The sequence below is a fragment of the Paramacrobiotus metropolitanus genome, unplaced genomic scaffold (genome assembly GCF_019649055.1).
Source record: "Paramacrobiotus metropolitanus isolate TYO unplaced genomic scaffold, Prichtersi_v1.0 Parri_scaffold0000117, whole genome shotgun sequence".
Classification (NCBI taxonomy): domain Eukaryota; kingdom Metazoa; phylum Tardigrada; class Eutardigrada; order Parachela; family Macrobiotidae; genus Paramacrobiotus; species Paramacrobiotus metropolitanus.
In genome coordinates this window covers 296,989-314,737 of record NW_026570337.1, presented here as the reverse complement: position 1 = coordinate 314,737, position 17,749 = coordinate 296,989, and the positions used below count along the sequence as shown (strand labels likewise).

General features: G+C 40.3%; 1 protein-coding gene and 1 long non-coding RNA gene across 2 annotated transcripts; both read left to right on the top strand.

Annotated features, from left to right (window-relative positions):
• Positions 1–515: 515 nt before the first annotated feature.
• Positions 516–1,419, top strand: LOC129598214 (uncharacterized). The gene is made up of 3 exons (XR_008691672.1): positions 516–637; positions 743–975; positions 1,083–1,419. It is a non-coding gene; the product is annotated as an uncharacterized LOC129598214 (long non-coding RNA).
• Positions 1,420–6,932: 5,513 nt separating this feature from the next.
• LOC129598212 (uncharacterized) lies at positions 6,933–7,950 on the top strand. The gene is made up of 3 exons (XM_055496004.1): positions 6,933–7,147; positions 7,237–7,531; positions 7,669–7,950. Exons 1-3 carry the CDS (start codon positions 6,998–7,000, stop codon positions 7,911–7,913), a joined length of 690 nt encoding a protein of 229 aa, XP_055351979.1. The 5' UTR covers positions 6,933–6,997; the 3' UTR covers positions 7,914–7,950.
• Positions 7,951–17,749: the final 9,799 nt, after the last annotated feature.

Genomic DNA, 17,749 nt, shown 5'->3' with positions numbered 1-17,749 from the left:
CTTGCGGGCCGAAGACAACGCGACGCGGGAAGAGGGCAGGCGTTATAAAAGCATCGGACAATGCTTGCTGTTCAATTTCGATCTAAAAATGTTGGACTGTGTCGGAAAGTTTATTGATGTTCGCGTTGTAAACGCATTTTGTCACCTGCTTAATCAGCACGCGGCAGCGGACCCAGTATTTGTTACCGTCGTAATGCCTCAATATATCTTGCGTTGCCAGCCGAATTACGAAGTGGTAGCCACAGCCAGAAAGCAGTTGGATAGCGGTCGAGTCTTAATTCAACCACTGTTTAATGGCAGTAATCACTTTGTCACCATCAAGTATGACAAAAAAGACGGGGTAAGTCGTACACTTGTTCAAAGAAAACAACATGTTGCTACTTCCCTCAACTGCGTGCATAAAATTAACAGAACTGACGTTACTATGGTACGTAGTGCGTGTTCGTGTTCGATTCTCTCGGTTGGCGTCAAAACGACTGGATCAAAATTCAAATATGGACGCTTTGCGGACGAACCAATCCACTGCGTGTCCAAGTGGTTCCTCTGTTTGCTCAAGGAACTATGTCGAATAACTGCGCCGTTTATAGTTGCGCATATGCCTACGATTCCATGATAAATCCGGAAATTCCATTGGAAGGTATCAGAATTATTTTAAAACTCGCGCTAAAGTAATAAAAATCATTTATACGAAACCCATTGACTAAGCTGCATAACAAATATGTATGCCAGTGCGAATATGCAGGTAGAAATTACGGCGCGGAAAAAGAATTCCGTCAGTGGCTGCGCAATGTCATCACGTCAGAAAAGTTATCCGAACCTCCATCTGAAGCTGGTCGAACAAACAAAACTACAACCGCTCCGGCGGAGCCAGTGTTCACACTAACCTCAGCGTATGTGGAGGATCTTCGAGTTGCCCGAAAGGTGCCTGTCGTCGATGTCCTTTGTGAAAAGAGTGGCAGGCCAGAGTGAAGAAAAGTATGACCATTTGTTTACCGAGTTAGGCAAATACTCTGTAGCTCGATATACAATTCATGCACAAGCACCGGCATTTTCGATGCACAAGCACCGGCATTTTTTTGCAGACAGCTCACCGTGAAGAGCGTAAACAACTGGAGCCGGGATGCCGTTCTGATTTGTTTGGTCTTTTTGGAGTTTAATTTATCACATCTTTAGTTTGCTATTACTTAAACTGAGAGCAAATGGAGTTCGGTTTCGAAATGGAGTTCACTGCGGTCACCTCCACTACCGCTTCCTGCCCAAAGTGGAAGACGACCTGGTCAACTCCCTCAAGTTCCGCAAAGGGATGACGCGCAACTTCTCCAACGGCGCCCCTACCGCTCTCTTTCAACTGCTTTTCTGGCGCTGTCTCCTTTCCGCCATACAGATACTTGCAATTTTAATCTCTCGAAAATTAATATTACCCGCGCTTCGAGCTTATGTTACCATCGTTATTATTGTTTATTGTATTGTTAAATATACGTATTTATTAATCAGCAGTTTTTTTCCAAAATATCATAGAAAAATTTTAAAATATTTCTTACCTTGCATTCATTATTTTTCCGAAGTTGTAAATCCGGATATACCATCGATATCGACGATATGCGCCATTGTTTACTGTAGCCGCGCGATAAGTTTGCACCACTTTTAGATCCGGGCGCTGCCTGCCCCCGATCGGACAGCGCACTCTTTACGCAGAACGTGCTGCAACGTGTGTGACGATTTTCGTATACCACTCTGTGGTGCAAACTTATCGCGCGGCCACAGTAGTCAGTTTTTATATAACGATTAAATAGCTTCGTGCTCATGATTTATATTTGCGTAATATACTTCCACCTCTTTTGTTTATCTGCTCATGCGGTAGTTTAAGTGAAACACTCTATGATTAGTCGGTGGGCGATAGTCGTTTAACTAAAACACCCGAAATACTAAATTCCACAAACCGATATTCTTACAGACTTCATTTCCGATTGAGCAGGATATACCCTTTACAGATTACTTGAAATTTTTAAAGAAGCTCTAAAAGTTTCTTGCAGTTGCGTTGTAAAGAGATCAGTGACGAAATCGTCTTGGCTGCGGCACCGCACTACGCTTAAATAACTGTAGTCACTAATATGGACGGCTGCACCAGCTCCGTGTAAGAAATTTACCTAGATAAAGTAATTTAATTTATTTAAATCAAATTATTTTACTTTAATTAATAATAATTAATAAGTAATAATAATTAATTATTAATTAAATTTAATTAAATTTATTAAATTATTCAAATTAATTAATTAATTAATTAATTTTATTTAATTTAATTTATTTAAATTATTTTTAATTTAGTTTAATTAATAATAATTATTAATCAAATAAATTTATTTTAATTTATTTATTTAAATTTATTTTAATTTAATTTTATTTATTATTTAACTGAATTCAGTTTAATGAGTACGGTTATGAACAAATGAAGAAAGAAGTTAAGTAAACATGAAAAAATGAACTTAATTAACAGTCGCACATATGTGGTGGCGACCGCAATAATTTGAGCGTAGTGCAGTGGCACGCGTGGCGTGGCTAAAGAAATGCGTTTGTTACTGAGCGCTTTTACAACGTAATTTGAAAAAACGGTTCGAGCTTTTCGAAAAATTTAAAGTACTTGTAACGTGGGGCCTTATGGGCGCCCACGTACCTTCGACGGCGAAACAGCGGAGAACCCGGATTGAGGCTTTAATGCCGAAATCTAAGGTGCGCACCGTGGCGCAGCAAACACCGACTAATGAGATCGGATCCTACAGCCAGCGCAGCTGTGCTGTAGGTCCGTCAAACACCACAGAAATGTGTGGGATGGAAATCCCCAGAAACAGCGAAACACAACGGCGAATGGCCAATCGTGAAGGCGGAGCTATCGGCCTTCACATACTCTTCAAAGGGCATTCCTGTTTAAGTTTAATCGGATGAATAAAAAATCTGGAAAGAAAACCGACTTTTGGAATTTATTATTATGGGTGTTTCTACCGTTTTAAAATTACTCATGTTTGCCCAGACCCACTTTCATCTCACAGGGATCCCCTTTAACTCGTTGGCTTATTATAGTGCTTCACTTAAGAACAAGGACAAAACTTCTTTATCCATGTTGACAGGAACATCCATCCATACTTGGTACGTAGCGGTCAAACGCAAATAAAGGGCATTAAACAAAATCAGAGATAAATCACTGTTGTGCATTCTGTAAAAGAGCCCTCAATCTCACTTGCAAATTGCAATTCGAATGAGAATTGCACTGCTGCCCGATGTCCGGTTCCCGTTTTCATTCTTGCTGGCCTTTTAATATTTCTTGACTTTCGAAGAAGCTCGACGCACGAATGAGTGTGAGTTTCTTTGTTCCGTAGAGGCAAAGTGAATAATATTTAAAGTGTCGAGGGAAAATCGAATTCACTGAAAATCAAGCGTAACGGGTTTCCTACTTGGTGGTCGGGGAGCGCTCTGATTTCATCCGATGCTTCAACATAGAGAGGGTATATCGGTAGAAATTAGTACACATGCTCTGTATGCTGCAGCTCCTATCCGTCCCCGACCCCCTATCAAGAACTCGATTACGCTTGCTTTACGGTAAATTCGATTTTGTTCCGCCACTTTTAATATTAATCACTTTGGTAGAGGTTAACAAAATGTTACAGAGTGCTTATAGAGTTATACGTATGTAGTGTTAATATACAAGCCCACTTTCAAACCTGTAGACCGCTGTAAGCGCGACGCAGTGAATAGCGCACAGTAAGGCTAGATTTTATCTACTCTACACTGGATGCACTGGCGTAGAGCATCTCAGTCTATCTCACACTTGTCTCTCTCACACACACCGCAGTGGCGTTAACGACCAACTAGTAGACCCCGCGCAAACTGCGCGGAATAAATCGGCGATAGTTGCTATTTAGGAAAACTACAAACCCAGGACTACAAATGCATTCAGCCTGCATCACACATCATTAATTAAATGGTTTAAAGTCTTTTATTGACAACATTTTCCCGTCCCGCTGGCTGCAGAATTTACCTTCTCAGACCCGAGAATTTGAAATTTTGCAAGAACATTTGACCTTTTAATTTGCAATTTTAAAGAAACTTTTTAAACTTTCCCCCAATCAGTCTGCAGCAAATTCCGGTCAGTTTTCAAGAACTGCATAATTATAAGAAGCACCTCTTTAATTAGTGGAAGGTTCTGCCGTTAAGTACAGTAACGTCGAAACGTTTGTGCCGGGACAGTATAACTTGATTTTTTGAATCATTTATTTGTTTTAAGTTTTTATATTTTAGCCTCTCTCCCTCTCCCTCCCTGCGGACATCCTAAAGGTCAAAAACGACGTTCCCCCTCTCTCCCGGAAAAAAAATCTGGGCCGCGGCCGTCCCCATGGAGCGGTGTTTAGACTAATTTCCTACGACCTGTGAGACGGATGAACGCTGTTTTGCTTAAACACCAAACGCTGTTTTTCTTGAACACCAGAATTCGAAAAGTCGACTCTCAGAGTCTCTGAAAAATGTTTTTATGGCAATTTTGCACGCCAGTAATCACTCATCGTCAGTATAAATCGGTAATTAGTGCAGCAAGGCCAGCACTAAACGTTTTACTAAATCCAACCACCCCGGGGAAGCAGTTAAGATGTTAAATCTAACCAACCCGCTGCGGAAAGCAGCTGTTTTCTCTTTGGAATTTGAGTCGTTCGGACTCCAATTCAGTTTTCAAAATTAAAAGTACAGTATCACTTTTTCAAGCCTTACATTTTTTAAAAACTAACTCTTGATAAACAACTTACGAACTCGAGGCAATCGGAAAACTTCGGATACCAAAGTTGAAGCGCTTCCTAATCCTATACTGTTCTTGACAGTGGGGCCGTGGGTGGGTTTGCAGTGGTGGGTTCTCCACTTTTCCCGTAGACTTTGTATGTTGATTTCGATTAAGATTTTATCTGAAATTTTACGTACTTTCAAAAAACTGACTGGTTTCTTCAAATCTGCAAACTCGCGGCTATTGAATGACATATAGACATCATCAAAGTTTGGTTCAGTGGCTCGCTCAAAAAAGGGAGACAGAAATGGAATTCGCTAAGCCTTATTTTATTAATATTAACTAGTAGACCCCGCGCAAACCGCGCGGAATAAATGTGCAATGAATTGCTGTTTCGGAAAACTACCAACCCAGGTTACAAATTAGTTTTCGGTCAGTAGCACTAAGCCTGCATCACAGTTCACTAATTAAGTTTGTAAAGTCTTTATGGGAAAACATTTTCCCGTCCCGATGGCTGCAAAAGTGACCTTCTTATACCGGAAAATTCGAGATTTTGCAGGAACATGGCCTTTTAATTTGCAGATTTAAAACAGCTTTCAGGGTTTTCTCCAATCAGTCAGCAGCAAATTCCGGTCAATTTTTAAGAACTGCATATAAGAAGCAGCTGGAATTAATTACTGGAATGTTTGGTTCCTTTACATCCTTATTGCCTCTGTGGTCCAGATACGCCTCCGAACCTTGTTAAGTTTCGGTCTGTCCATCGTGACCGGCACAATTATCCCGTGAGACGAACACCGACGCTACCCTTTTACCGTTTAGAACACAACTGCCTCCTAATGCTCAATTTCGCCAAACTGTTTGCTCACAAAAGCAGATTGTTTAGATCGCAAGAAGTCAAAGCGTCAACGCTCGATTACATGATTTTGAATATTTTGTGAAAATGAGTTTCCCTCGTTCTCTGTATGACTTAAATGGATCAGCTGTTGTTTGGACACCGATTAAAACATTGGTTTAAGACACAGTTTAAAACATTGGTAAGCTTTAATCGGAACGGAATTTAATGATAAAGCGGAATGGAATCACTTTTCATCGGAACGGAATAAAAAATATTTTCTATTAATTTTAATTTTCAACCGGATTTCTAACGGATGCTGCTCTTTTAGCCGTAACAACATGCTAATTACATCAACCAGCACAATTAATCCTGTCTATAAAAGCGCCATTTCAAAATACAACCAGCCGGCCACAAATACCGTTGGGAGAGACTTGTTCCCTCTCTTTCCTTTCGGCCGTTTGATATGAGTCTAACTCGCTTACCTATGCCAAAAGACTCCTTCGTAGTCTAACCGAGCAGAATTCCTCTCTTTCCCTTCGGCCGTCGGTTACCAGTCTGACCAGTGTTCCCTAAACGCAAAACATCTTTTGTTTTAAAACAATTGGAAGCGTATACCGCCTCGGCTTCTCCTGACTGATGCAACACTTGCGCATTCATAACGCCAATAAGATCAAATTAACAGCTAATTACGAAAAGCTAGAAGCATTGCAAGGAATGTACGAAAATGGCCATATGATCAAAACAGTCTGCAGTCTGGACATCTTACGTATCACGTTGTCGAATACTGTGCAGTGCGTTTCTGCGGCGTGTACGCCAATCCAGTATGTAACTGTTTTGCAGTTTTTAATATCGGTTTTATTCTTTCTTCTAATACGTACTACAGTGAAGATGTTGTAAAGATCTGGAATTACCGTGTTTTTGTTATTGGGAAATTCGGATTACTAGAGCTTGTTCTAGACACACCACGGTGACCATGACGATGATGACTCACCATAAATTTATCGTTTTTCTGCTCTTTTCGCATCGTTACGGTTGTTACGATAACGATAAAACACCATGCTATCGTTACGCATTTCCGATAGCTTGCAGCTTATAGCAGAACTGATATACTACCGTTCTCTTCCAAGAAATTAGTACAGCAACAATCCTTTAAGTTTTACAACTTTTTAAATTGCAGAAAACACTTCCAAAACATTTTAAAAATATTAATTTTGCAAGTTACTGAAACACCGGAAATAGCATGTATGCTTAAACTGCCGCCCCACAAGCGGCTGTCACGGCTCTGCACTTCCACTCGACACGAAAATCAAAATGCAACCAAGTTGAAATAAATTTATGCCTTCTAAACTTGAAGTGATATCTTGTTTATTATAATATTTTCATCAAATTCTGATTTTTGAAAAATGGAAACCAGTATAGCGATCTCCAGAAGATGCTTTAAGGCACGTCATGATTTGCCTTTGCTTGAACAAGTTCAGCACTACAACCCGTACGCCTCGGACGATCGAGAGGGAGCCTGGAAGTCAGTTGTTGAATCTCTGAATGATGCCAAGGTACGTTTCTCCAGCAGTTGCCTAACATTTTGTAGGCCCATCGTCCCTATTAACGGAAAGACAGTTGCTAAAACCACCCGCTTTGACAGCTATTTGAGAGGCCTTTGGACGTGCGAGCAGTTAAGGAGAGGCTGTCGACCCTTGTTACCAGTTATCAGGCAAACGACTTGCGCAATAAAAGTAAAATTGGAACTGAGGAGCAGTACGGCCGCATGGAACAACTGCTAGATTATATCGCCTCATTAATTAAATCCGCTGCCAAAGAAAAGGAAGAAAAGAAGAAGGCTGCGAAGGAAAAAGAAACACGTCGAGATCGCACAGCGTCTCTGATGCGAGCTGCGGGCGAGACGGGACGGGCTGGCCCTGACTACACCGAAGCAACAGGTATGTGCGAATAGTCCACCATGCAACTTACTTTTACGGCAGTTTTCTTGCGTGTATTTGTGTAATTTTTCCTTAACGATATTAAATTGCACAGAATTATTTATCATAGTGATAATGCTCTGATATCTTATTTACAGAGAAAATGGATAAGGAGACCTTCTTGCGTGAAACTGGTTTGGACGAACGTGACTGGGAAGAAGAGCTACGCACCAAACGAGCCGTTTCTGTCGCTGATGATTTGGCCTCTTCGTCGTCTTCCAGTGCATTGCCGTCATCGCGAAACGCCAGCAAAAAGTCTGAGGCTGAAACTGACATGAAATGGATGGAATTTTTTCGCGAACAGGAAGAGAAAAAATTGCAATTTGAAGAAAAAAAAGGCTGATCAAAAAGAGATTAGACTAAAAGAACTGGAACTTGAAAAGTACAAGCTTGATATCGAAAAACTCAGATATGAAGCATTTCTACATAACAAGTTTAGTCGATTAAAAATTAAAAAATAATGTAGCGGTTTTAATTTATCGCAAATATTCCTGCAGCGTAGGTGGTTCGGTATAAAAAAACTGACTTGCTTCGTTAGGATACATGCAGTTTATACAGTTAGTTAGTAAAACAGCTACTCTAAACATCTTGTTAATTGGCTTCTGTAATAGCGCCATCTGCTTTTTAAAGTCAACAAACGCAAATTTTGCAACGACTTCTTTGAATCCCCATTCAACGCTTTCGCGTACTGTTTTCATCGCATTGTTCTGCACGCTTCAGGAGGTTAGTACGCACTTCCAGCTTCGAGAACGGCTTCCGCAAGAACGTGTTGTTTCCATAACCTTGATCTCCGTAGAGTATAAACTTTCGCTGATAAGTTCTCTGCTTCTTCTCCAGCTGCTCTAAAAGCCCGCTCTCCCTAAACATGCGGCTATCATGCATGGTGCCGAGCTGCCCTCCACTTAGACTGCAGATTAAACCGTTGGGGAGCACAACAGATTGCCATTTTGTACAGTGAAATCGGTTGTATCCACTGTACATGATTTCTTGATTCACCGAAGGACGGCAGATGGGACGTGCAGTACCATCAATAAACCCGAAAACATTAGGGATGACTCCTCCTTTCCCCGCAATTGCAGTCGCGTACAATGCAAAAAAATCTTCTGATAGCCAGTCGTGATCCCATGTTGATAGATGATTTTTCCATTGGATATCAACAGTATTCAAAATGGCATAAAATATCCTTGACAGGGACCCGTGAGAACGACCAAACAGCTTTCTTAAATCAATCCATCTGTTAGGATATGCCAGACGTCAAAGTAGTATGCACAGAGCTTCTATCCCAGAAGCATGGTCTCCTGTTGCTGTCACAACCAAATCTGGAATTTTAAGGCAAACACGCAAAGTGGGGATATCATCCTTTCTGAATCGAAAATAATCCCAACACTCTTTCTCGCTGCAGTTCTTTAGACGAAAAGCTCTTTCGGTCCAGTTATTACGCTGCTCTACTCGCCTTCTGTTTCTTATCAAGCGCCGACGCAGAATCACAAATAATTTCAAAGAAATATATTTTTTTAGTACAAAAGGTAAAGAGTGGATCTCTTCATTTTTACAAATTTCTCAAACAAAAGACTGCAATAATTTATTTAAAAATTTGAAGATCTCGACAGCTTGTTGATAGACGGATATCGTTATCGTCATGAATGCCGAACAAGCAAAAATCGGAACGATCACGATAACTACCGCCACGGTTACCGTATTATGTGTACCGTGTTATTCCAGAACAAGCTCTACTGTTATATACAACAGCGTTATTCCCGTACCATGTCCGGTAACGACATCTACCTCGAAGATGTCAACGTAATGTAAGCAAAATGTGGTAATCTCTTCTTTTACAAAATAAATTCACATAGCTTAACGACAAGTAATTAATTTTTTCTTCATGTGTAATAAATTTGCTAATTAGGTGCTAAAAAAACCAGGTGCGAAATTACTAATTAGGGGCAGATTCGCTAATTAATTAGCTGCTAAATGTATGCTAATTAGGCGTGAATGACTCTGGTTAGTTCATCAAATTTTCGCTCAATTACTAATTATTAGGTTAATTAATTAAACCTTATTATCTTAAAACTTAATGACGAACTACAGTAAGCACAGCGTAATTAGATACAGTTTAATGCAGCCTGGCTCACTACGAACGTTTATTAGCAGCGAAGGATAAATTTAAAGAGTTGACAAGCGATCATGAATGTGAGCGCGAATTATAAAACCGAGCTCAACAGCTCGGTTTTCTAATTCAGCAACTGAATCTCCATCTGACCAATGCGCGCGGCGTTATCAACGAATCTGTCTGACTCACAAATCAGTGCGTGAGTTGTTGCGCACTCGAGAGTTTTGACCGAGATACAATTCGCATCAGAGTCCCAATACGCGCCATATTTGAGAGCAACTCATTTTGGTATTTAATATCTCGGCAACCGTATGTTGCGCGCGCGCAAACGGTTTCCAGAACAATGTATGCAAACCATTTAGCTTTAGAAAGACATAAAGTACTACAAAGTTATGTTTTAGTGTATGTTTTTTTGTATTTTAGTGTATGTAATTATGTTTTAGTGTGGGAATATTTATAAAAGTATTTTCACAGGCAACTGTCCACAAGGCGTGGCTTAAAACAAATATTTTTTTTACATTCCTTAGTGAAGCCCGTTTGGGGCGCGCATTTCAGTTTTTGTAAATCTTTTCGCAGCATGTTCGTGCAACAATGCAGCTGCAAGAAAAGAAGCTGGTTAAAGTGGATCCATGACTGGAAACATCGGGCCCTTTTCGAGTAGAGGCTTGTGAGCCAGATTATACGGATTCAAAGTGCTACGGGTGTGACAGGAAGCTATGTTCTCATGATGTACTTAAGTTGGTTCTAGTGCGCAATGAACCGCACTACATGAAGGGCAGAACCGGGTCGGCGAGGACGGCCACACCAGTTCGTCCAACCACATACCATTTCAACCGAGCATGCGTCCGAAAGCGGCACGGGGATTTCGTGCTAAGCAGTGCCTCCCGTTTCACCAACACAATTCTTGAAAATTGTGATTTGGACGAGGACGACCAAGAAGTCCTCCAGAAGTTCATCGAATCTTGCCGGAAATGAGGTAATCATTTCCGTAAAGCCGTGAATGCTTATAAAATGTAAACGTATTAATGGTAATAGTTTGAAGTTACAACAAGCTTACAAATCATAATAATAACATAATTAGAGCCAAGGAAGTACTTATATCGGCTGCATTTGTAGGAACGATGTGATGGACCGCAATATAACAGTTTGTATTTCGCCCAGACTGAACATTCAGACAAATTTTCTTTAATAAGTTCCTTCATTAAGTGCTATCCCTGCATTCTATTACTAAATTAGATAACATTTTTAACACTGAAATAATCAGCTGTCAACCATGAAAATTGTGTAAAGAAAAATACCGGATTTGTTGACAAAGCGCTGCATTTTACAATAACTAACCAAATGATTTTCTTTCGTTGTTTATGAATTTTTTCAAAAAATTTGTTGACGTTCAGTCTGGGTTTGTGGTATCCTGCTCCTGCATTTACGTCTCCTCACATGGGATGGATATTTGTTGATGACGCGGCTTATGAGACATCGTTGTATCAACTAAACGTCGGGGTCATTTGCTTATTCAATATATATTTTCACAAATAATTTTTTTTTTGTTTTGCAACGGTTTTGGTTGTTTGATTTGCTTATGATATGATTTTGGAACTGGCCATGCAAATATTTTTGTGTTAAGCAACGACAGCGGTTTATATTCCGTGCAAATGTTTTCCATAATTAATTACCTTGCAGCATATTAACCCGATACTAAGGCACCTTCAGTTTATGCGGATATGATTGTCAAAATTTTCAAATAAAAACGATTTCTTACGTGAAATACTTACGAACTGAAAAGTAGTGTCACCGGAGCGCAGTTAAGTACATAATTTCGACTACTGTACCTGACAGTTTATGAACTACCGCCTGGATTACATATGAATTTAGAATTTGCCACTTTACAAAATACTACGCTATTCCATTCCGCAGGAACATTGTTCCGTTCCGCTTAAAACATAATATTCCGTTCCGACTGAAATTATTATTCCGTTCCGTATTCCGAAATTTTATTCCGCATATTAGTATTCCGTTCCGAGAATGCATTCCGTATTCCATTCCGACCAAAGGTGTAGGCCCTATCATGTACTGTCGTGGTAGGACGAAAGCAGCAGCCGCGGATAAGCTGAATACAGCATTAGAGAAGGCAGCCGCCTGGTTTAAAACCAACAGTCTGGTGCTGAATGTGAAAAAGTGTGTGGGCAGGTTTATTTGTTCAGAGAGGAACAACAAGACGGAAGCGAATCCGCCAGTAATGCAACATATCTTGGTGTCGAAGTGGACCAGCACCTGAAATGGGACAAGCAGTATCAAAAAGTGAAACGAAACATTAATTTCGGCATATAGAAGATCAAGAGAGTCAGAACCGGTCTCAGCATCCCTCAGCGAGCCACCCTTCACCACACCTTCGTTGAGCCGTACATGGATTACTGTGCACTGGCTTGGTCAACGGCGTCTTCGGGAGAGCAGAAGGAGCTGAAGAAACTGCAAGACGCGGCCTTGCGGACCATCACCGGCGGCAGTTGTCGGATAACACCACAACTGTACGAGCAGCTGGGCATCACACCAGCGACTGGCCGATGTCGGCAAAAGGAAGCGGTATGGCTTTACAAGATACGTAACCGGAGCAGTTTTATTATGCCGTCTTACATGACCAACCTGCTGCCATTCAAGGAAACGAGTGCGAGGTCCGAGCTTCGCCGTACAGAGCGGATCGATGCCACCACACGGCTGTGCATCGGGAAGACAACCCTGAAGATGAGGCTGAAGCAGTTGTCTGATAAAATAACGGGGAGAATGTTTACTAAAATTGTTGATGGTAAGACTAAAAAACTACGTGGGGAAGAGGTGTTCGGTTGTGGTTCTATTGAACTTTACCTGGCTACTTTACGTTCAAATAACCTTCTGTAATATTATGCTACCCCGACTGTTCTGTCAACTGAATGTTGTTTTTTTTATTGTTGTTCTTATTATTATCTGACCAGACTAGCGAGTGCCTCAAGGTTTGTCTGCTCTTAAATAAACTAAACTAAACTAAACTCACTTTCTTTGCATGCAACTTTCAGACGCTCGCGCTCCGTGAATATCGAAGTGCAACTAAACTAATTGCATATCAAAAAGTGTAGAAAAAAATTTTTAACTTTTTGATGGTAAACATGTGGCTGTTTATGGCGAACATCACAAATTCTAGCTAATTTGCTTTCTCGTAGGCACAGCATAGGATCTGTGCGCAAAACCGTTTGGCTTGCAATCTTTGCTTAAGTCTATGGAAAAAACAAACACTGATAATTTGATTTGTTTCCCATGAACTGCTACTCGCTTGGAATCAAAAATCTCGTAATTTTTTTCTGGATCTTTTGAGATATTGGTTGGGGGATCCTGTTTCATAATTCACGAGAAATGGGCGGTTGTACTGAGCATACGACACACGCATAAGCGGAGATCAGTTTGGAACAGGGTAAACAGCCAGTGCGCCCAATATGTTTCAAAACCGAGCCATCAACTTCTTTTTGTCGTACATTGTATGTTATGCACAATACAGCAATACATTACGCATTTTCCCTGAAACGTATATTGCTGGCTAGCCAAAGCCAGTGGAATATACAAAGCCTTGAAGCTGATCTTATCAGCAAAGCGGAGCTCCGCTGAGTTAGCATACGAGTCTACGGAGAAACGGCGGAAAAAGTCGTTTAAAAAATCGCATTAATTCAGCCGTCCAAAATGCACAGGTATGTTGCACGGTGGCCACCTGAAAGTTAACTTTATCCAGTTGTTTATGCACTGATCAAGTATGCTTTTTCAAACCATGAATGTTAAAGAATTTTCGTAGCGAATATCCATTCATCAAATTGTGAACGCATATGACCTGAATTCAGAAAGACCATATCGCGCGATGAAGGGGATGAATAGGGCGTTTGCCAAAACATCCTGTATTACTTTCCTGGTTTAGTTTTAATTTTTTTCAAAAGCTACATTCGTTTCGCCACATTGTTTTGTACACCTGGTACTGCAAGCACATCCCTCTATCTTGCATGAGGAATTACTTACGAATTAATTTTCACCAACCATCAAAGGAGGCTGGTCTGAGCTCCCTTCAAATCAGCGGAGTTGGCTTGAGGACGTGACCGTGTTATATGCCTGCTTCCAGGCTTTGTATATTCTATAGGCTTTGTGGCTAGCTCACTGGAACGATGAACTGAATACAACCACAATAGTATCAAAGTCTACTACTGTAGTCCAACTTCTTCTGTCTGCCGCTCTATCTGCAACTTGTCGATGTTAAAGGGCAAAAATGTGATTAGCGTTGCCTCTAAATAAATGGAGTTGAGGAGATGGCGTAATAGAGTAGCTTCAAAGATTCAGTTGAACCGTTTCTCCTGCCCATTATGACAGGCAGGCACCATTCAATAATCCCAGACAGCGCACTATATAAGTGCATTGTCTTTTCAGACTGCCTGCAATATCAGAATCTCTGCAAGCGGGCAAACCTTTTCTACGATGGATTTTTCTGGTACTGATAAGTTCTGTTTGCAGCACCAGCACATCTTGTAGAAGAAAACTTTTTATTTTTGATAAATTTTATTGAAATGGTTATGCTAGGCGATTTGATACTGCATTAAATAGTACAGCGTGATTCTGAATTGGAAATTTTTAATCTTGTTTGTGTTTCGTTTAAATGTTAATTGTAAACAAATGAACTTGTTGATGCAGGCCGAATAATAGAACAATGTGAGGTTTTGAACAGTAACTACAAAAGTATTTGTATTATTTGTATGTGCTCGCAGAATAGGGAGCCAAGGCACACCGTTGCTCTCAGGATAGAAAGCATGTACGTAATGTCTCTATTACACCATCCCATCTCTGCGTACTGGAGTTTTGTTAACATACAGTTAATCAGCTACGCTTGAGAGAAATCTCACTGTCTGCTATATATGTAATTACACTATGACAGTATGATTGTAAAATATAGTGCCATACACTGTACACCGAAGAGCGGGAAGCAATGCGATATCAAAGCTGCTTCTTTGATACAAATATGGGTAAACATGTTTTTCTAAAAATATAAATTGCACTAATCAAGCCCAAAATTTGTCAAGGAAATTTGCCGAAATTCCATGTTGCCTGTTTAAACCCATGTTAGAAAAAATCTTGGAAATCACCTAGGGATAGTTTTGCATCAAGTAGCATTCGCTCAGCAATGGCTAACATGGAGCAAGGTTTTGAATCTGAAGATGCAAGCAGCGACGAAGGCGCATATCCGGCGTAAGAAAAATTAGCCGGCATCTTGTACGACTCATTGTGGCCGCGACAGTGCAACGTTTTCATGTTTCGACGGGGCGGCAGTGCCACGGCTACTTTTCCGTGGTTCATTTCATGTTGTGTCGTTACTAAATTTTTTACTTTTTTTTATTCATGCATAGACAAGTTCAGCGGACGCAATCATTTTCAATTTTTGCCATTTTGTTAATTCACTTAAGCCTGGTTTTAAGAAGTTTGTGGGCGAATGGGTTTTGTCTGCAAAAAAAAACATTTAACTGTTATGGTGTGTTTTCGTTCTGGTTAGAATAACAGTTTTGTGGATGCCCAATTGTCACACAAATCAATTAAATGTAAACTGTACATACTGTGCGCGGTAGTAAAAAATGTTTTTAATGTACAAAGAATGCAGTATATTGCAGCCACCATATTAAAAATTTCTTTCTTACTTTTGACTGGAGAAATTTCTTTTTTACTATTGACCTAAGAAAACTTCTTTCTTCTAAAACTTCTTTTTTACTTTTGGCCACATAGAAGTTCTTTCTTCCAAAATTTCTTTCTTACTTTTGACATTGGCCTAGAGAAGTAATATATAGGATACGCCGAGACGTGCCTAAGCACTTTGAATGGCTCAAGCCGACGTTTTTCAAATATCCCGCTTACAGCGGTCTACAGGTTTGAAAACGGGCTTGTATGTAGTTTGGAACTTAAGAAGGGACGGTTTTGGCGCCATCAGGAAACTGCACCTGTGTCACTTCAAGTAGTTATGCAAATGAACTAAAACTTGAAATACTGCGAAACAATATGGAAAATCTGAAGTTTCATATCTTTTTTAAAAAATCCATTAATTGCTGATATCAAACTGGAAATGGAAATTTATGAGCACGAATAATTTGTAAATATAAATATATTTCTATGAGCACAATTATGAGTTATGTTTATGATTACGTATGCTTTTGAATTATGTTTTACGTTTATGCGTTATGTTTTATGATTATGGTTATGTGAATCTTACCTAACCCTTACGGGCACCACTATGAGATGACCTTTAGTACAGATGTGTTTTCAAATCTTAACATCAGCTTGTAGGAAATTTTTCGGGCTTCTAGGTAGTATGTCTTGATGCGATATAGTATATTGTTATCATACTAGACATCATATTAGACAGAGGCGATGGGAAGCGGCCGGATGGCGTGACAGCTTTCCCTTGGAAAAACGGAAAGCCGCTGGTATGGGATGTAATCGTGGCGGACACATTTGCCCAAACATACATCGCCCAGACGTCCAGGGTGCCGGGAAGTGCAGCAGAAATGCGGGAAAACCGGAAGTTAGGAAAGTATAGCGGGCTGGCAGACCGTTACATCGTCCAGCCGTTGGCGTTTGAAACCACTGGAACATTCGGACCACTGACGAAGAAATTCTTTAAAGAGCTGGTGAGAAAGATTGTTGACAGTACAGCCAACCCTCGTTCCGGGGAGTTTTTACGCCAAAGAATTGGGGTCGGCCAACTTCGCCTTTGCCGTCCATTTGCCTTTGCCGTTTCAGTTTGCCGTTTTCAATTTTACCTTTGCCTTTACCTTTTCCGGTGAAAAAGCCGTTAGCACAACAATTTGCCGTTGCAGAACGCCGTCTCTAAAAGCCTTTGCCGTTTTGAAAACAAATTACCTTTACCATTAAACAAATTACCATTGCCGTTCCCGAACTTTTTTGTGCGGTTTCCGGTTTCATGTTTTTTTTTAAGTTTCCTGTATACGTTATGCGCACAGTCCGTCTGCGAAAGTTCAACAGATTTTGGTAATTCTATTCCCATATACAACACCAAAAACAATATCAGGATAACATGATTAACATCCTACTGTATTACCTATACATACAGTATAATCTTGGCGCTAGTAGTAGTTTGTTCAAACTTAATAATTTGATTCGTCAGATAATTATTTAGCTCAAAAATTTTCGTCAGTTGACGGTAACTTTTTTCTGCTGTTCTTAACTTTGAGATTACGAACTACCAATATAAATTGTAGATCACGTGGATAATCTTGTTGATGTGCTAATAACTTTAACAAAATCATGGTCAGTACTACAGTGGTACCAAGATCATGCTGTATATTGTTACTGTAATACAGTATGATGTTAATCATGTTATCCTGATGTTGGTTTTGCGGTGTATACAGGAAAAAATTACCAAGATCTGTAAAACTTTTGCAAACGGACTGTGCGCATAAAGTACACAGAAAATGTGGAAAAAACGTGACACCGGAAACCGCACCAAAAAAGTTCGGGAACGGCAATGTGTTAATGATAATTCGTTTTCCAAACGGCAAAGGCTTTTGGAAACGGCGTTCTGCAACGGCAAATTGTTGTGCTAACGGCTTTTTCACCGGCAAAGGTAAAGGCAAAGGTAAAGCTGAAAACGGCAAACTGAAACGGCAAAGGCAAATGGACGGCAAAGGCGAAGTTGGCCGACCCAAGAATTGGGATCGAGATTCAATAAGGAAATGCAGTTTCTGTACTCGGTACATTTAGCGACAAGATAGAGAAAGAAGATGTGTACTTTGCCTTTCACCTAGCTGAACGGAGATGATGTTATGGATAGTTGTTATTGTTAACCGACACTTTTGTACTGCATTTTTCGCTACGTGCTGATCAATACAAAGTCGTATACCGGTACTTGTTATCATTAAATAGCATTTAAAAATCAGACTGGGTCAGCACAAAGCCAGTAGAATACACTAAGCCTTGAATCTGACCTTATCAGCTAAATAGAGCTCCGCGGAGTTAGCATACGAGTCTTCGGAGAAACGGCCAAAATGGCCATTTAAAAAATCCTA

Excerpts from the sequence above, each read along its gene's own strand:
- LOC129598212 (XM_055496004.1), top strand. The coding sequence starts at position 6,998 with ATGGAAACCAGTATAGCGATCTCCAGAAGATGCTTTAAGGCACGTCAT. Across the intron at positions 7,148-7,236 it reads AATCTCTGAATGATGCCAAG|CTATTTGAGAGGCCTTTGGA; the intron begins GTACGTTTCTCC and ends CCGCTTTGACAG. Across the intron at positions 7,532-7,668 it reads TGACTACACCGAAGCAACAG|AGAAAATGGATAAGGAGACC; the intron begins GTATGTGCGAAT and ends TCTTATTTACAG.